This window comes from Epinephelus moara, chromosome 6 (assembly GCF_006386435.1).
Source record: "Epinephelus moara isolate mb chromosome 6, YSFRI_EMoa_1.0, whole genome shotgun sequence".
Classification (NCBI taxonomy): domain Eukaryota; kingdom Metazoa; phylum Chordata; class Actinopteri; order Perciformes; family Serranidae; genus Epinephelus; species Epinephelus moara.
In genome coordinates this window covers 22,998,846-23,018,099 of record NC_065511.1, presented here as the reverse complement: position 1 = coordinate 23,018,099, position 19,254 = coordinate 22,998,846, and the positions used below count along the sequence as shown (strand labels likewise).

Here is a 19,254-nt window from a genome sequence, read left to right as displayed (position 1 = left end):
TTTTTCATTTCATGTCTGTACACAGCTGTGTCACATGTGTCAGACATGAGACCCAGGATGGCTGTATTATTGGAAAATTTTATAATGTAATTATCAGCAGTGCTGCATGTGCATGTATTAGTGTACAGGGTGAACTAACACATCCCTGGGGTGCGCCGGTGGTGATGGACAGGGGTTCGGACAAAGTCCTGTTCACCCTGACGTGCTGGGTACAGTTAGTGAGGAATGAGTGGAATGAGTGATGAAGTGGCTGACATTCATCAGCTGCAGTGTTTGCAAACTTGAACACATAAGGGGGGTTAAGTGCCAAAAATAAAACTACTCTGCAGAATGACCCATTTCAGAATAATACAGTCACTATTATAAGATTACAGTTACTGATGCATTCAAGTCTAAGTGTCATTTTAATGTTGCAGCTAAAGTAGGGCTAATTTGAACTACTTAATATGCAGGTAGGCTAATCTATGGTCATACATTAGGATCAAAATGAATGATTTGAATCTTTAAAGTAACCAGTGAGCTGTCATATAATTCTAGTGGAGTTAAAAGTGCATTGTTTTCCTCTTAAATGTAGCGGAGTGGAAGTATAAAGTTGCATAAACACGAATTGCTTGAGTTAAGTTGCTACAGACACCTCAAAATTGCACGTTGGTACAAGTTGTACAATTTCCCGAGAGAGTCATTAGGTACTTTCCGCCAATGTATACAAGATCCTCCCTGAACTCTTCACTCGTGTTTCCAGATCGCGGAAATTTCCCACAGGAAGTTTTGAGTACCTTACTTTGACGCACTTCCAACAGACTTTTGATCGAGGCAACGATGCTGCGTTCAAGTCATAGCGGAGTTATTGAAATATAAGTTTCCGACTTATGAAACGCGTTCACGTCAACGTCCAAGTCGTAAATATGACTGGAAAAGTCGGACTGAAAGCTGGCTTGTAATTGAAATGTATTTGCCGCAGTTATATGATAATACATCAGTATTTGACAAGGGTAGCTTCCTCACCTCTGCCAAAAAATCCCATGTGTCCTGAATGCAACATTCCGCATCCTGGGGGCGGTGAGGTTTACTGGCAGTCGGAGTGAACAAAAAAACCGAAGTGGAACAGAGCGTGAGAAAAAATACCAGTAATAACCTCGGAGGGGCCCCGACAGGGACTGAAACTGTGACTGCAGGCAATGTGAGTACTTTAGTAATACTTGATTCATCCTAACTTTGTTGGTCGTTGTTGCTCCCTGTCGTCCAACCGTCAGCAAACGTTATTGTTTTGTGGGGAAAAAAACATGGCCATCTTGTGCCATACGATTCGCTAAAAAAAACCCACATAAACTCGGTTCTTATCAAATTAACCGTTATCTCTGTAACTTAAATTAAGATAGCCAATTGAATGTAGGTTACGTCGGTTAAATGGCCGTTTCTTGCCTGAAAGTGAAATTTGTGGCCTAACGTTAAATTCAGCAGCGTTAATCGTTCGGAGTCTCCGTGGAAACTCGAGGAAATTAAACCGCTGTTCATTGGTATCAAACACGGAGCCCACATTTTCATTTAACCCTCAAATTAAAGTCAGGTTAGCGATAGAAAACCACACAGCATCTCAATCAGTGTCTTAATTAAATTGTCGATCGATGGTTATCATCAATTATGATATATACCGGAAGTGAGCATTGTCATGTGACCTCAGTGACGTTACATCGTATCACACTGACTCCACTCAGGTCGTCTGTCATCATTTAACAGCTGCCATCTATTTTAATTTGAAAACAATTAATGTGATTTATTTTCATTTTTTTTAATCTTTCCCAATAATCCATCACTCCAGCGGGTCTGTGCTCCCGATCTAAGCCAGAGATGACCACCGAGAAGACTGCATACTCTCCCGTGGAGGGGCTATCCTCTCCACCAACGCTCCCCGGACAGCCAGCGTTTCCTGTCGCATTTGACATGAATATGGCAGGCCCAAATATGTACGGAGGACCTGCCCCAGGTGGTGCACCTGCTCCTACTGGTTTCCTTGCTTCAAGTGATGCACCTGCTCCTACTGGTTTCCTTGCTCCAGGTGGTATCTCTGCTCCAGGTGGGTTCCCTGCCCCTGGTGGGTTCCCTGCCCCTGGTGGGTTCCCTGCTCCTGGTGGGTTCCCTGCTCCTGGTGGGTTCCCTGCTCCTGGTGAGTTCCCTGCTCCTGGTGGTCTCCCTTTACCCCCACCAACTGCTTTTGGACGGGCTGTCCCTGGAGCTTTCGGAACGACTGACCCTCAAGGCGGCTCACCCTACTCGTCACCAGGCCAGGGCTTCAGTGGTAATGGTGATTAGTATTTCTAACATTGTTACATTCTTTGATATGAAATTACAATGCTTGTGTAATTTAATTAATTTCATGTCTCTGGTTGGTGCCACTGCAGATGAGGTTTTCCACAATGAGGACGACCCACCACCCTTTCATGAGAATCAAGACTTTGATTTTGGATTAGACAACAAGAGCATAAGAAGAGCCTTTATTCGAAAGGTAAGGACACAGTGTGGGTGAAGAGAAAGTCAAGTTAATATGGCTGGATGTGTGAGGCCATTATAGGCAGTGTTGCAAAGCAATGAATAGCACTGCTTTTTGTCACATTACATTTTGCAGTTACAATTTATAATTTAAATCTCCAGAAACATGTACTACACCGCAGTGTTTATCGATATTGTGATATAAAATAACGTACACAGTGACAGAGGATTTTATTCATATTGCTCACTTCAGCACAGAGACCACAAGGCTGCAAAAATCCTCTTGCACCTAGTCATGTCATTATTTCCCGAAAATGTAATAAATGTGCACTTAACCTGAGAGAGATAAGATTAGGGCAAAGAGATCATGATTAGGGCTAGTGCTAGCCAATCTCTAAGATTAAAGTGGTACATTAAGAAGGAAAAACTCACAAATGTACAGTCAGAAAGTTACGTAATGAAGTAAAGCAGAACAGCTGAATGGACCTGTTTGTGTTAACATCATATTTCAACATTGCTAGCATGCCCAGGAATATACACTCAGGTGTTAAGAGCCACAATGACTATTTACACACGGGGCGCAAATTGCATTGTTGGCTTCGGACAGCTGGGTGCTATCATCTGCAATAAACAAATACATTCATACAGTACAACCAAGCTCCTGTAATAGTTTGGTAGGGTAACAACAAGCGGGAAATGGGCAGAGGAGAGTTAAGTTGTACTGTTTGAATGTAGTTATTTACTATTACATAGAGATCTAGTAACGGCTATCCTTCATTACACCAATACAGCTTTAATATGTGCTTTGGGTTTGGGTCAGATATGTGATTTCATTTTAGTTTACAGTACAGTTCTTTTGTAATGTTTTGTACTGTTATTACAATATCAGTTTTTATATGAGAACCTCAAAAAATTCTGGAATGTGCACCCAAATAATCCTTGCCGTCTTGCTATACTTTCCACCATATTTTACTGAAATCAAGTTTTTGACACAACACAAGCTAAAACATATAACCTCTGTTCTGGAGCTAATTGTGTACTCTGATACAACTTTAGATCTATCCAAAAAAAGACATTGTTAGGCACACCGTCTGTGTCTGCTGTCTAATAATCCACTCTTCCCTGCAGGTGTTCTTGGTATTGACTGCTCAGCTGTTGGTGACATTCGCCTTTGTGGCTGTTTTCACCTTCGTGCATGAAGTCAAGGCGTTTGTCATGGTGAACATCTGGACCTACTTGGTGTCCTATGCTATTTTCTTTGTGTCCGTCTGTGTGATCAGCTGCTGTGGAAGCGTTCGCCGAAGACATCCTTGGAACCTGGTTGCATTGGTAGGTGTGCTTTCACTTTTTGTTTTTTCAAAATAGAAGGAAGCGAGAGGAGGAATTACAGCTCAGGAAGTCCTGTGTTATCTGATCTGGAATACTGAATCTCCATTGTGTTGGACTTCTGGTTTTTGAACCATACAGCTTTTCTGTTATACTTTGTTTTAAAAATGGAATTGAATAAACAACAAAGAATAATGTGTTGTGGTACAATAAGACATGACACTGCTTCCTGCTGAGAAGCTGACATTTTGTATTTTTGAAGTTTTCAGCCTACAGCTGTGATATAAGGCATCCTTATTCTCTAGTTTACACAGATTCTATTCAAGCTGAGCCTCACAAATGTTATCATCATATAACTACACAATGATTTGCCATTTCTTACTTATGCCACGAAAGCTGTGCTCCTTTCAGACATGTTGCAGCAGTGCTGATTAACTGTGTATGTGCTTCTTGTTTTCAGTCCGTCTTGACTCTCAGTATGTCCTACATGGTGGGAATGATTGCCAGCTTCCACGACACAGAGTCAGTGGTAATGGCAGTGGGCATCACAGCAGTGGTGTGCTTCACAGTGGTCCTCTTCTCTCTGCAGGTTTGTATCCATCAGTCCCTTCCTCTGGTATGCATGTCTTGCACATCGATCACGCTCTGACCTTTTATGTCTCTCTTGGCTTCCTCCCACAGACCAAGTACGACTTCACTTCCTGTTATGGAGTGCTTTTCGTCTGTTTAATTGTCCTGATCATCTTCGGCCTCCTCTGCATCTTCATCCGCGACAGGATTCTGCACATTGTGTACGCTGGACTGGGAGCTTTGCTCTTCACCTGTGTAAGTACTTTGACAAACCATTGTTTTCCAGCTTCACTGTATATGATGAATGTGACTGCAGACATTGGTAGTAGCAATATTAAAAGTAATTCTGAGATCTCAGTCACCTCTGGTCTGATTGAACAAAACTGGGATGATGCATTTTTGCACCATTTCTCATTTTAAAATGTGCACTAAATAGCCTAATAGTTGCTATAGATGAAAAGCACGGTATCTGATTGGTCATAATTGATTTTTGACAAAAACTTTTGAAAATATGATACCTCTTGGCACTAATTTGTCGCATTTGGTAACCTAATGTAAGTTATGGTCAACGTTTCAAACTAAAATGCCTAAAATCTGCTACGTCAATCCTGCCACAAAGGACACTGATCACCTGTAAATTCCTCTTTTTGTGCGTTTTCATAGTTCTAACCATAAGAGTGGTGCAGAGATCATGTTTTTAATAGGCCAACCTGGAAGTTAATATCGCCCTGGTTCCCTCAACAAAAAGCCTATGAGATTTTTCCATTGGATTTTGGATTATTACATGAAATGAGCTCTGTGGCAAGCAGAACTTTATGATACTTGAACATTTTGTTCAGCAAGTTAATCTTCACAAATGAACACCACGTCTCTGATTTTTGAGGCTTAAATGCAATTGCCAGAAGTCAAAAGCTAATGTTGAGCTATAAACAAACTACACCACGGTCTTGTGACTTCAGCGCCGCCACCACAACGAGGCTGTAAAGCCATGTTCGGCACAATGGCATCAGCCACTTGTTATCAACCACCTTTTAAAGACATGTACAAGCTTCAAAATTCATAAGGGGGGTATTTACAGATGTATTTTATGTTGTAGAACAAAACGTGAAAATCTCTGAAGCTTGTGTTAACCACAGACCTTATGTCAGACATCTAACCAAAAATCCATTCAAAAAACACACTGACTTTGTGACAAGAGAACAGGAAGTGCCAGAATGCAAACTCATTTCTGCATTTTACGACTCATTCATGTACCACTCTATTTTGATGTACAATGGAATGATTATGATCCTCTGGTGGTTTGTGTTTCATTACATTAAAATGCCTGAGAGGTAGCTTGTGTAGTGTTTTTAAACAGTTTCCAGTGTGACCTCAGCATAGCTTAAAACATCACATTTAAAAAAGTTAAGCAGCAACATGTCTTCCCAGAACGTAATCTAGCTGGTAATCTAATGGTTAACCACAACGTCAGCTGTTTGATTCCTGCTTGGGTACCTTAGTTGCATGTCGCACCCTTCTCTCACCATTCCTCCTTCCCTCCGAGGGCTCAACCAGTTAAACCAGTTTTGATTTTGTGTTAAAGGGTAACCCTCATTGACTGTATCGGCATTGCGTCCTAGGTAGAGAGGTGAGACGGACAAGGGTCGATTTCAGTGTGAGTGGCACACGGAACAAATTATGTCATTGGTTGCAGATGGGGGAGCACAATTGTGACATGTCGCCACAGCCAGGAAACAAACATGGTTGTTTCAACAACGTAGAGATGTGACAAGACTTTGAACTGCACTGGCTGTCGGTGGTTCACGTAGTGTATGGGAACATAATGAGAGAGGCATCCAGTGACACAGAAACAGGTCACAAACAAATTGAAGGCACTGAAGAAGCAGTACACCTGAAGTAATCATAATATTACAGGCCACACCAGTTAACTGTGTACATTGTTTTGTCAAACTAATACACTGTACAATGAGGAATTAAGTACTGAAAGTTCTGAATATGACGTGTAAACCCTAAACTCATTTCCAGCTTGTGGGGTAACTGGTATGCATTGCTCCTGAGTTGTGACGCAGGTCACATCTTAATTGTCAGGATTAGGAATGATCCCATGTTTGCTGGTTTGGTTTGAGTTGACAAAAGAAGGGTTGGACACAGGTGATAATTACGTTATTGGCTTATTGAGGTTAGTGAAAACTATCATGTTCGTGTCCACGTATTGTACGATGTCGCCCTTGTGTTCACATGCATGTTTGTTTACATAAGAATATCACCAACATTTTCGCCAACAGGATGACAGAATAAACAGCAGGATTTGGCAACGTATTGCCTGTTAAGGAATGACTCTCTATACCCCTGTGCCAAATGTTTAATATATATTTATGTGTAGTTTTTAACAGAACCCAAGGGTCTGTTTTATTTACGGTTGAGTGGTTTTATTTATCTTGTGTTTATTTAGGATATTTTAATTTTTTCCCCCCACATTTTAATTCAAGTGTCTGAATATTCCCAAGAATTTAAAGGTCATTGCTCCTTGAAAGGCTCACTTAGACTTAGAGTTTATTGTCCCCAAGGGGAAATTATTTTTCCCAGCACTGTTCCTTATCAGACAACAGCAAATACACAGCACACAGTAACATCATGGACCACATCATACATACTGTACAACAGCACAGCACACATTAACATATTAGACAACATCACAATAATTATCATTATATCAGTGGCATAAAATTCACTTCAAATGATAATAATATTGTTAATTGAAATTATTTCTGGGGCAAAATATCATCCACCAAAAGTAGTTATTGTTACAGATCGAGATGGGAAAGATTCACGTTTCCTTTCTCTCTGTTCTGGCTGTCAAAATGCAACCAAAAAAAGGAATTAGAAAAACCGCTTTGACTGTGTGGTCTGGATTACGCAGATAAACGGGTAGTGTTTCTTGAAAGATGAGTTTTTCAAATGTTTTTTCCACTTGCTGCAAGAATCACATTGATCTTCATTATGTCAGGGCAAAAGTAGAAATGTCTCGCAAATATCTCCAGACAAAACCAAATGATTTGCATAGATGGAACTAGCAGTAAGTGACAAAATATGTTTCTTTTGTTGTTGGAAAAAGACAAAAATGTGACCGATTGTGACTTGCCTTTGTGTTGCAGTTCTTGGCGGTGGACACGCAGCTGCTGCTGGGCAACAAGGAACTGGCCCTGAGTCCAGAAGAATACATCTTTGGTGCTCTCAACCTGTACATGGACATCATCAACATCTTCCTCTATATTCTTGCCATTATTGGAAGAGCGAGGGGGAGCTGAGCAGGAGGAACAACAGAAATAAATTCTGAAGGAAAATTGCTTTGAGTTCACGTCTAGAAGTCACTTTTATTTCGTCTTGTAGTGCGCATTAATCATAGCTTGAGGATAATTTGCTTCACCCTGTGTAAATGTGATTTTTTTGATAATATCTATATATAGATAGTCTATGTTGTAGTTTGGGGGTTTATGAAAGTTTTATGAGGTATAACACGTGTTGTACAGAACTTAATTTTGATTTAGAAAGTGAAACAAAATCAAAACTGTATAAAGATTTGACACTAGCTTTTTTTTCCCCTGGGCTTTCAACTGTATCACAGTCTTCATCAGCAAAAGGAGTTTGATCAGTTGTCATGGAGATAAAAGTGTTGACATCTTGTTGTGTGGTTAAACTATTATTTCCAAGGTCAAGATTGAATTTAACCGACAAGCCAGTGAGGATGAGAAGGTGCAGGGAAGAAATCATTCCTTCTGCACATCCATCACCATGACAACTGAGTAAACTACATCAGTTGGTAAATACTGTGATGTGATTGAAAGCCCTAATTGAAGCTAGTAAGCAGACCTTGTTTTTGTTTTGTTTGTTTTTTGTCAAACCACTATTTCCAAGGTGAAAAATAACCTTTACTGCTGTATAAAGTTTTTTTTTAAACCTGATCTCTGTCATTTGTATGAAGTGAACACCATAGCAACTGTGTTCCGTTTTTATCTGATTGGCTGTTGTGTCAGCCTCCACAAAGTTTTGGGTTTCTTTGTGGCTCAGCTGTGTAACTGGGAGCCCCAAAATGGATCGGGAGCACACCGTTGTCGCCTTGCTGTCACAAAATGATCAACTCTTGCAGGAAAATGATGTGCTGAAGTCGGTGCTAGATGTAGTCAGGGAAAACAGAGACCTGAGAGTGAGGATGCAACGGCCCGACAACAGCGCTCGTCAGGAATTAGCAGGTATTATGGTTGTTTTTATCTGCCACTAGATGGCAGCAGAGTTGTCAGGGTGGTAGCAAAAGAATTCAGATATAATTAAACTTAAAACAGGGCTTAAAATTGGGAGTTAAACCAGTGAAATGTTTGCATTGTAACATGTTACGGTATAATGTGTTATTTCAGGTTTCAGACAGGCATTTTTCAAATATGAAACTGAAAATGTGTTTCCTGGCTATACAATTAGAAATGTTTTTGACAATATATTATGATTTTACAAGATGAAATCACTTTTTTGAATTTTTATTATATTTTCTTATTGTTAGTGGATTTTAAAGTATCTTCATAATGACAAAATTCAAACCACAAAGTAGCCTGTACATGTATATAATCATGTATATAATCAGTCACTCAATTTGAATTGAAACATGTAATTATACAGGGTGTAATTTAAGTGAAATGTCTTCAATTTGTGCATCAAAAAAATGCTTAAATAGAACAGGAATACAAATAATTTCCATCTTTGTAAAACTTAAGGGTAATTCACAATTATGTAATGAATGTACTGGTGATTCTGCTGTCAGTAAATCTTCCAATCATCTTTGTCTGTGAAGGATTTCAAAATTAAATTCTTTACTTTGGTTGGTTATGCAGAATTTAAGTTGTGTAAAAACATGCTATTTTTGATATCAATGCCATGCTGAGCATTGCAACAGCTACCTCTCTGGCTGTACCATCATCAAGAGGGCCTCTTATTTGCTTAACACACTGGCATTGCCTTCTTGTATGTTCTGATTGTCACTCACTTTGTCATGTATCTTTATCAATAAAACAGACCAAAAATAATTTCATCATGAGTATGAGTTTCAAATTGCTACATACAGTTTATTTAAATTATTAAAAGTAACAAAAGGACAAACAAAAAGAGATCAGAATAGAAGACAATCACAGAAATATACAATAAAATAAATAAAGGCACATTTCAGTTTTCACCAGGTGTTCTCAAGTAAAATTACGTTCAGCCTTCTGATAAATGTATTTGTTAAGAACCGATTTAAATGATAGAATAATTCACTTATAATGACTTTAATAATTTGCCCTCAGGAAAACTTCCATTCGGTCTGAGGCACGACACCCTCACCGAGAGACAATTCAGAAAAGACTTGCAACAAACCACGGTCAGACACGAACAGCGGACCTCATCGCCTGTCGACTTCAAGTCTTTCATCCAAAATTCGGTGCACATAGATGAGGGCGCAGAGTCTCAACGTTGCCAGGTGGACCCAGCTCATGAGGTCAAAGGTCAGTGATGCCTGACATGCAGAAACTTTAGAGCAGTAACAGCACTGTTGACAAAAAGAAACTTTAATTCAATTGTTTCATGGCAGGTCCAGACAGGCTGCTGGGAGAGATTGCCTTCCAGCTGGACAGAAGGATCCTGTTCTATATTTTCCAGGGCCAGAGGAGACTGTACGGCTTCACACTGCTTAACATCCCGTCTAAGATCATAGAGGTTAGAAAGAAAGATTCTCTCAACAAACTGGTTGTGTGACTTCGCAGTGCATAAGAAATCTACCATGACTTCTACCATTATCAGTTAATGTACAAATATAGTACGGACCATAACATCCTGCTTCCTCAGAAGGAAGTCACAAGCTTTTCCTCCTTTCTTGCAGGTGAGCACCCATCCACTGACAGGGAAGGTAGATGAAGGCTATCGGCTTCATCTCACTCAGAGGCATGTTGACCTCATGGAGAGGTTGAACCAGCTCGGGTACAAACCGACACTTCATCCTCCTTTCATTGAGCTGATTGTCAACACCTACGGGATCCTGAATGAGAGGCCTTTCCAGTACAGCACCCAGGCAACCAACTACAATAATCCAGACTTTTTGAGGACGCTGATAGAGACCACAGCGCCGACAAAACTTCAGAAGGATCTGCTGCTTGTGCTCGACTGCCTCTGCAAAATGGCCGAGATGGATGGAAAGCCTCTCCTTCTCTGGTAGACACGAGCGTATCCAAGGACCAGTGATGCTTAAGCTGCCCACAAACTGGAAATAAAGAGCGATGAATAATACAGCATGATAGATGTTGTGTTACTATGATTTACTGCACTCATTTTATAGATGGTAAAGCCAAAATACATTTGCTTATTTATATACACTTTGCAAATATGCACGGTGAGACTTAACAGCCAGTTTTATTGAAGCCACAAAGACATGAAGTATTCAGTCACTCTTAAACTGATTTAATGTTCAAACAAAAAGGACATCATGTTAAAGGACATCTTAGAGTGGTTTGTTATTTCAACCAATATTCAATAATACACTGTGGCAGTATTGGTACTGTCTAGTATTCATATCAGCCTGTGAAAGACTGATGCCTGCTAAGCATAAAGGGCGTAGTGGACTGTATTCACCAAGCCATGGATCATGAGATAAGTGAGTTTGTCACGCCTAATAATCAAACTGCATTGCCATATTGTTTCAGTTCATGTGGGCGGCAATTCAGACATCTGGAACCAGGCTGTTATGGACATCCATTTAGTCAAATTGCTTTTTAATTGAGATGAGTCGAGGGTTAGAGTAATATCACTTGGGGGACTAAAAGCTACCATCAGGAGTTGGTTAAGGGCCTTCCCGCTTTCTCACTCTAATATCTCATTGTTCTGGCAGGTGATGTAGTGCTTATTACTCATTTATTCATCAGCAGTAACATTACTGTAGGCTACACATGCTGGAACATACTGTGGGGTAAAAAAATCCTTCCTCAGGCCAGCTGCATTAGATTTTTTACTCACACTGGCTGTGTTTCTAATAAAGATGATACAGTTAGTCAGAGTTTAGTGTGAAAAAAGGTTTACTGTGAGTCTTCAAAGATTACATACAAAACTGAGCTGATCCCAGGAGCAGACTGTCTAAGTATTGCATTCATCTTTTATGCTGCTCTCATTCCCCTCCCATCGTGGGCCCAGCTGAAAAAGCTCTTCTACCCTGATGCTCTCTGATTTATTTTCCCTCCTCTTGCCACCATTGTTTCTTCATATTCTGTGTACCAGCCTGTTCCTGATACCGTTGTTACTCATCTTTGTAACATCATGACATCACCCAAGTACAGATGGGAAATGCATACACCATCATCTTTTAGCTCACATCTAGGGTAACAATCAGGTACAAAATTACCTCAAAATTAGTAAATATATCCACAATAGCTTGCTACACAGTGTACTTTATGCACATGTTGCCTGTTGGTTAATACTTAACTTACAGGTTATTGGCAAGGAATCAGTGGTGAAGGTTGTATTCAGTTCCTTTGTTTAAGTAAAAGTACTGATATCACACTGTGAAAATACTCTGTTACAAGTAAAAGTCCTGCATTGAAAGTGTTACTTCAGTAAAAGCAGTAGGTTTAATCAGGAAAATGTACTTACAGTATTAAAAGTAAAAGTACACAATGCAGCAAAAATAAATAAATAATAAAAAAAAAATCTAAAAAACACCCCAAAGAAACTCAAAATTCTTAAAAAAAAATCAGATATATTTGTCAAGGAAATAGCTGCCAATTAATTTTCTGTCAGTTGCCTTATTTATTAATCGACTAATTGTTTCAGTTTACAGGCTATTGGCAGGTTATTGGCAAGAAATCGGTGATGGAGGAGGTATTCAGTTCCTTTGCTACGTAAGTACTGATACCACACTCAGAAATACTCTGTTACAAGTAAAAGTCCTGTATTGAAAATGTTACTTATGTAAATGTAAGTAACTTAAATCAGGAAAATGTGATTAAGCATTAATAGTAAAAGTACCCAATTCATAAAATAAAATAAAACAAAATTAAATTAAATTAAATTAAATTAAATTAAATTAAAACACACACAAAACTCTAAATTATTAAAAAAAAAGGGATTTACTTGTCAAGGACACAGTTGCCAGTAATTTTCTGTCAGCTGTTGGGTACTTAAACTCATGACAAAACATATTTTAGAAACTCGTATGTTTTATGCAAAATCCTAATTTATAAAGTAACTTGCAACTAAATATTTCAGCTACATGTAGCCTAGTGAATTAAAAAGTACATTATTCCCCACTGACATGTAATGGAGTAAAAGTAAAAAGTGGCATGAAAAAAAGAGACTCAAGTAAAGTACAAGTACCTCAAATTTGTACTTAAATACAGATCTTGTATAAAAATACTTAGTTGCATTTCTCCACTGCAGAAAATTAAGAACATTTTTGCTAAAACAAGCAAAAAAAAGAAGGTGAAAATGTATTTTGCTTGCAGCTGCATTGATGTTGAAGGTCACAGGCTGACTGTAGTCATATTTAGCAGGGTACATTATGAATGAAAAGGACTAAAATTGTTCTGTTTTCTCATCTTAAAACAGATCATTGTTTTTCATTGTGTGTCCTATGTCATATGACTGTCTTGTACTGTTCTGTTTTCTATTTGTTTTGTGACTGTTTGGGACCCCCTTGAAAACGAGATGATTCATTTCAATGAGTTTATCTTAATATAATAAATGTCTATATACCTCCTTGGTTTTAATAACCATCCTTCTCAACAGTGGGTGTATTTTGATGCCCTGCAACAAGTCTCCTCAGGTAAGGTCACGTGCCAGCTGGGCCGGGCACCATGACAACGCCATTAGGGTGTGGCTTAATAAAGCCAGTGTGATGAGCGCACAGATGAGCCGCTGAGAGCAGAGCGGCAGAGAGGGGTAATGTTCAAGGGAACTACTTTACTGAATTGATTATGCGTGTTAAGGATAGAAACTGATAAGTTCCCTTGAACATGTGACAACCTCATGAATAAATCAATGTAATACAACAGACAAACCAGTCGGCTGCTCGTCGCATGGGTTCGCCAGACGGACTGTCCCAGTTTTCGGGCTAAGGTAAGACCATCTGTGCTGCTGCCACGTTAGCCGAGGAGCTAGCTACGCAACAGGACAGGTGACAGCTTGTATTTGCGATATCTAAAATGCACTTAGACTGTGTAAAGCGTGTATTAGGTGTGAGACTTGAATAGCCAAGCGATACAAAGATACAGCAACGCTGTGTGGTTGTGAACACCGGCGTTTTTGTAGTTTTGAAAGTGTTTCTGAGCGGTTTAATAAGTGAAACTGTTAGCTTAGCATGTTACCTGCACACTAGGAACCATGACGGAGACCCACCTAACCAACCTGTATGAGTGTCCACTGACCAGGTGCATAGGCACAGAAAGCTCGCATCCCTTCACAGTACAACACTAAAAGTTATGGTAGCCTTCTTTGAATGGGATGTTTGTGTGTTTAATCGGGGTATAGGGGGGGTTGCAACTTCCTGGTTGTGTCTGTTGTATGTTTTTTCTAGTTATACCTCAGGAGCCAGAGACCAAAGTTTGCAATGGGAGTGAACGCTTGATTGCAACATACCAATGTTTTAAAAGGCAAACCCACCTTTTAATAGTGTTTACATTAAGATCTGATCTCTCAGTGTAACATGTAGAGCAGGCTTGTCAAACTCATTTTAGTTCATGGGCCACAAATTGTTCAATTTGAACTAAAGATGGCTGTACCAATGAAACCATAGATAATAACCTATTAATAACAACACCTAAACTTTCTCTTTCTGTCAGTTTAAAGAACTACCAGTAGATTCAGAAAACGTGCATCGATTTACAAAATACATGATGCACGGCCTGATATTTGTTAGGCAAAATGAGTTCAGTTTCAGCAACATGTCTTAGTCATTCCACATTCAGTCAGTCTACTACTCACTGTTATCGCATTTGCGTATTTCCACATTTTCACTACTGTGTAGTAACGCTGATGTCAGCAAATTATGCCAAACTAAAATGGGAGCTATTGAAGCAGCAGGTTAAGTCTGATAAAGATTCTTTTGTACTGAAGCTGCCGATTGACAATATTCTGTGCAGTAATCAGGATCTTTAGATATGACCTCAAATATTTGTTGCTATTTCAGAGCACTGTATCCTGGTCACAGTGGGAAAACCCTTTAGAACAGCATTTTACAGGAAGTAGGATACTCAGTGTTTAACTTGCTCCTGGAACACCTAGTAGTCTTGACACGTGCATCAATATTAGATGTGCAAAGTCATCCAGTGGGCTGGATTGGACCCTTTGGTGGGCCGGTTCTGGCCTGTGGGCTGTATGTTGGACACCCTGGAAGAGTATCCATACTCTTTGAACTGATGTCATTGTATCAAATGTTTTAAAATTAGTACAAAATTAGAGAAAATATCTGTGTAAGGTTTTTACATTGACACACCCAATGACTTTTGACTGTATAACCAATCTGTAAATACACACAAAGGTGTGGTGTTGGGCCCATATCGCCAGTGGCTAGTGGCAGCAGATGGTGACAGCTGGATTATAGGCGGTTTACACCATGATTTTCTCTCTGCCTCCTCAAATGTGATCATGATGCATTACATAAGCATGCAGTAAGCCAGCCTGGTCTTTCCTCTGAATCTGACTGTATTGCATTCATGGCAGTGCTGCTGTTGGTTGCTACATGTTTTCCACATCAGCATGTTCAAACATGAAATCAGTGTGAGAATGGCAGCCAATTATTCCTGAGAATCCACAATGTAAATGTTTATACAGGATATAAGAATAGAACCATGTCATAACATTTTGATTTCTGTCTCCTGTCTTAGTGTGCAGTGGGGCCCGTGAGAGACTGCACTGGAATGAGGCCAGAAAGGGAATCTGGCTAGAACGGGAAGTCTCGATGTTACTCATCCTGAGTGTTGCTTAGAAAAGGGACAGAGGCATGGCCCTGGAGGCGTCTCCATTCCCTAATGGGTGTGTTGCAGGCATCCATGCTGTGGGATGGGCATTCATCGTGCCTTGCTTCTGGTTTCTTGATCGCCTCATTGCTGTGTGCAAGTCCACCACACTGGAGCAAACCCAGCGACTGGAGCAGGAATGCTACCTCCACCCCCTCAAGGTCTTCTTCGGCGCCATTATCTTCTTCATTCTTTTTCTCGCGACAGCCCCCTTGGCCTTCCTGGGATTTATACTCTGGGCACCTCTTCAGGCCTGCCGCAGGCCCTTTCACTACCACAGAGAGACACCATCCTCATCAGAGAAGGAGACACACAGGGGCTTTGAACTGTCAGGAAAGGCGTCATTTGGCTTTGCAACAGCCAACCTGTGTCTGTTGCCTGACAGCCTGGCTCGTTTCAACAACCTGGGGCACACCCAGCGCAGGGCAACCACCATTGGTCAGCACATTGTGCAGGGTGTGTGTCGACCCCATATCCGTATCTTTGTTGACTCCCCCAGCAGCTGTGGGACTCTCAGCCCCTCCAACAGCATACTCCCCGCAGTTAACTCATCTACATATGGGGCTACAGACAGACAAGCACAGCCCCCAGTAAGTCATCATTCCGATTCAGCTGACGTACATGTGGCAGTCCAAAAGTCCAATAGTCACGTGGTCTCTGTGCCCTGTGATGATACAGAAGAGCCCTCAACTGACTTACATTCTCCCCTTTTCAATTCCAATCAGAACTCCAACCAGCGGGGCCGAGCAGGTCACCGGAGTGCTCCCCGAGCTTTGCTTTCCCAGGGTCTCCGCCAGCAGGATGACGTGCCCTGGGAAGTGTCGTCACTGTTTCCAGCCAATGTGGACATACTATGCCTTGAAGAGGTGTTTGATAAGAGGGCGGCACAGAAACTCGCCCAAGCACTTAGACCTGTATTTGGACACATATTGTATGATATTGGTGTGTATGCCTGCCAGCCACCATGTGGATGCTCCTCTTTCAAGTTCTTCAACAGTGGAATGTTCCTAGCCAGCCGATTTCCTCTGCTCGAGGCTCAGTACCACTGCTTTCCCAACAGCCGCGGGGAAGACGCACTGGCTGCTAAAGGCCTCCTTTCTGCTAAGGTACCTTGCTTAACATCTTGTATTAAGCCATTATCATTGGTGCGGTTGTCCTTTTTGTGTTGTGAAATTCATTACTAATACTTTTGTCACAGTATGAACACAGTGATAGATATAATGTCTGTTTTTTTTAATGTTCAGGTGCTCATCGGGCAGAATCAGAAACAGAAGAACGTGGTTGGCTATTTTAACTGCACACATCTTCATGCACCAGAAGGCAAGTCAAATTTTCTGGTTGGGTCTGCTCAGGCTAGGGTTGTCAAAAGTATCGATACTCTGAAAAGTATTGATACTCAAACGCTGTATCCGGATACAATACTAATTTACAAAAGTATCGATACTAACAGTGCACGCCACCTCAGCGCCTGTCGGGTGTGCGTGACGGGTCCGACGGACGCGCTGTGCAGGCAGCGTTTGGCAGGCACAGAGCCCTCGCTGCAACCCGGCTTGTTGTCATCGCTGTGCATGCATGCACACATTTTTGTTGCTATAATATGGCCAGCACGGCTGCAGGAGGATCAGAGCAGGCAGTTTTGGTCAAAAATGATAAAGGAAAAAGCGCTCGTTGGAAATATTTAGTGAAGTGAACACAGCACGCTGCAGACGGCAGCTGAGCAGCTGGTGTCGCCAGCATCAAACTAAAATATAACTTCTAACGTTAATGTGGGAGCTAAGCAGAAAACTTTATCAGTCATGCCCGTCTGTAACATTAATAGACAATGTTAGTTTAACAGGACAACACAAGTTGTCTGAAAAGTTATGTAAAGTCACAGATTGAAGCTGAAAAAACGTTTGGTTTCTCCCGTAAGCCCTGGTTCTCTGATCACATAGTGAGGTAGAAACAGGAGCATCCTGAGCCTAAACTACCAACTCTATTTGATCAGCAACGAAAATATGGTGCCAGTTCACCAGAAGCACAGAAAATAAACAGGGCTGTAGATAAATACATTTGTATGGCCAGATCTTGTTTCTGGTTGTTATTTATTTTGGGGGGATTTTTTTGTTGTTATCATTGATGTTACTGTTATGATCTTTATTTAAAAAATGACATGCCTCTTAATTTTTTGCTGCTGTATCAAAAATGGTATCGAGTATTGAATATTTTCCTGGGTATCGATATCGGGTTTGAAATTTTAGTATCGTGACAACCCTAGCTCAGGATAACTCAAACTTTGGCCTTTTTTTTTTGGATAAAGATAGGCTAGGTCTGTGATAACTGGTCTGTGTTTTCTTTAATCAGGTGAAGGGGAAATTCGCTGTGAGCAGTTGAACATGATTACCAAGTGGATCGGCGATTTTCAAGCTGCCAACAAACTGCCTGACGAGGATGTTGCTTTTGATGTGCTCTGTGGAGACTTCAACTTTGACAACTGCTCGCCTGGTGTGTTTCTGACAATTATTTTGTTATATTAATTTTTGCTAAAAAGTCTTTACTTAAAAGTTTTTATGTATTAATATGTTTCTTTCTTTCTTTTTTTTTTTTTTTGGCTAGATGACAACCTGGAACAGAATCACTGTCTGTTTGAGGAATACAGAGATCCTTGCAGGGCAGGGCCTGGAAAAGATAAGCCCTGGGTCATTGGTGCGTGCCATTTTAAAACCAGTAGACCACAGTAATTATTGCATACACACAAGACAAATAATGACAATTAATTGGATATTTTATCGGTTTACATCTAAAGGTACTCTTCTGGAGCAGCCCACGTTGTATGAAGATGACATAAACACCCCAGAAAATCTACAAAGGTACACCAAGTCTCACCTTCCTAAGCCTATGTAGCACAGCACTGCTAATGTGACCTGACCAGGCTCCTCACTCACTGTTTTTTCAGTGAAGCTGACAATCCCCTCTGTCTTCTTTGTGTATCTGTGTAGGACTTTGGAGAGAGAGGAGCTAAGAAAGCGGTACATCTCCCCTCCTGTTCCCGCAGAGGGCTCCCCATTGGTTTACCCTGAGGCCGGCCAGCCGTGGATTGGACGTCGGATCGACTACATCCTGTACCGTGAAAACTCCATTTCAAAGCACTTCCGGACAGTATGTGACCCTGTGTGTTTTTACTCTTTCCTCTTCTCCAGTGCTTCTGTCTCCTTGAAGTACCAATTCACTTTTAGATGCCACAAATAAATCATGAAACAATACAGACAGTGCTTATAGAAAATGCCTTCAAACAACAAGTTAGCCTCCATTAAGAAGCATAAAGCAACATAAACACTTTGTCTCCACTCTTGTGCTCTCTTTGTCTCCATCCAGGAAATCGAAGAAGTTACCTTTATAACCCAGCTGGCTGGCCTTACGGACCATATTCCTGTGGGCTTGAGACTGAATATAACTATGGACTGTGAGAGTGGGGATCAGTGACGACTACAGTGAACACAGCATTGTGTACAAAGGGAACAAAATGGACATTGCTCTGATGTATCTATCTCGGGGCACAACAATGTTTTATTGACATACATGAATTTGTGATTTCTACGACAATGTACTGACCAATTAGATTATACCTCAGGTGGAATTAATATGGATTTATTGAAATTTTATGATGTTTTCACTTTTATACATTGGGCCACTCCATGGCCAAAGGTGTTGATTTTATAAAACAATATATTTTTAGGATTCTCATTTTTTTCCTACAGAAATGTATGTAAAGAATAAATTTTATACCGTGTCTCTTGCTTTTAATTTGCCATAATTTATGAGCTGCATTTTTTTGACTGCATGTTCAATGCTGTGAAGTCAGTACTCTTTG

The 19,254-nt window shown here is 40.6% G+C and overlaps 3 protein-coding genes across 5 annotated transcripts; all 3 read left to right on the top strand.

Annotated features, from left to right (window-relative positions):
* The first annotated feature begins 1,022 nt into the window (after window positions 1-1,022).
* Window positions 1,023-8,345, top strand: grinab (glutamate receptor, ionotropic, N-methyl D-aspartate-associated protein 1b (glutamate binding)). Of its 2 annotated transcripts, none has more exons than XM_050046968.1 (7): window positions 1,023-1,180; window positions 1,820-2,296; window positions 2,400-2,503; window positions 3,616-3,816; window positions 4,274-4,402; window positions 4,495-4,638; window positions 7,539-8,345. In XM_050046968.1, exons 2-7 carry the CDS (start codon window positions 1,849-1,851, stop codon window positions 7,689-7,691), a joined length of 1,179 nt encoding a protein of 392 aa, XP_049902925.1. In that variant the 5' UTR covers window positions 1,023-1,180; window positions 1,820-1,848; the 3' UTR covers window positions 7,692-8,345. The 2 variants fall into 2 exon arrangements, with proteins under 2 accessions (XP_049902925.1, XP_049902924.1); XM_050046967.1 differs by having other exon boundaries at window positions 1,820-2,302.
* A 128-nt stretch (window positions 8,346-8,473) lies between these two features.
* On the top strand, window positions 8,474-11,715 carry LOC126391738 (speriolin-like protein). The gene is made up of 4 exons (XM_050046656.1): window positions 8,474-8,633; window positions 9,678-9,911; window positions 9,998-10,122; window positions 10,286-11,715. The coding sequence occupies exons 1-4, from the start codon at window positions 8,474-8,476 to the stop codon at window positions 10,616-10,618; spliced, it is 852 nt and encodes a 283-aa protein (XP_049902613.1). The 3' UTR covers window positions 10,619-11,715.
* Window positions 11,716-13,281: 1,566 nt separating this feature from the next.
* Window positions 13,282-19,234, top strand: smpd5 (sphingomyelin phosphodiesterase 5). Of its 2 annotated transcripts, XM_050046237.1 has the most exons (9): window positions 13,282-13,506; window positions 15,273-15,994; window positions 16,130-16,510; window positions 16,649-16,724; window positions 17,748-17,888; window positions 18,000-18,089; window positions 18,190-18,253; window positions 18,383-18,542; window positions 18,759-19,234. In XM_050046237.1, exons 2-9 carry the CDS (start codon window positions 15,389-15,391, stop codon window positions 18,864-18,866), a joined length of 1,626 nt encoding a protein of 541 aa, XP_049902194.1. In that variant the 5' UTR covers window positions 13,282-13,506; window positions 15,273-15,388; the 3' UTR covers window positions 18,867-19,234. The 2 variants fall into 2 exon arrangements, with proteins under 2 accessions (XP_049902194.1, XP_049902193.1); XM_050046236.1 differs by having other exon boundaries at window positions 15,273-16,510.
* The last annotated feature ends 20 nt before the right edge of the window (window positions 19,235-19,254 follow it).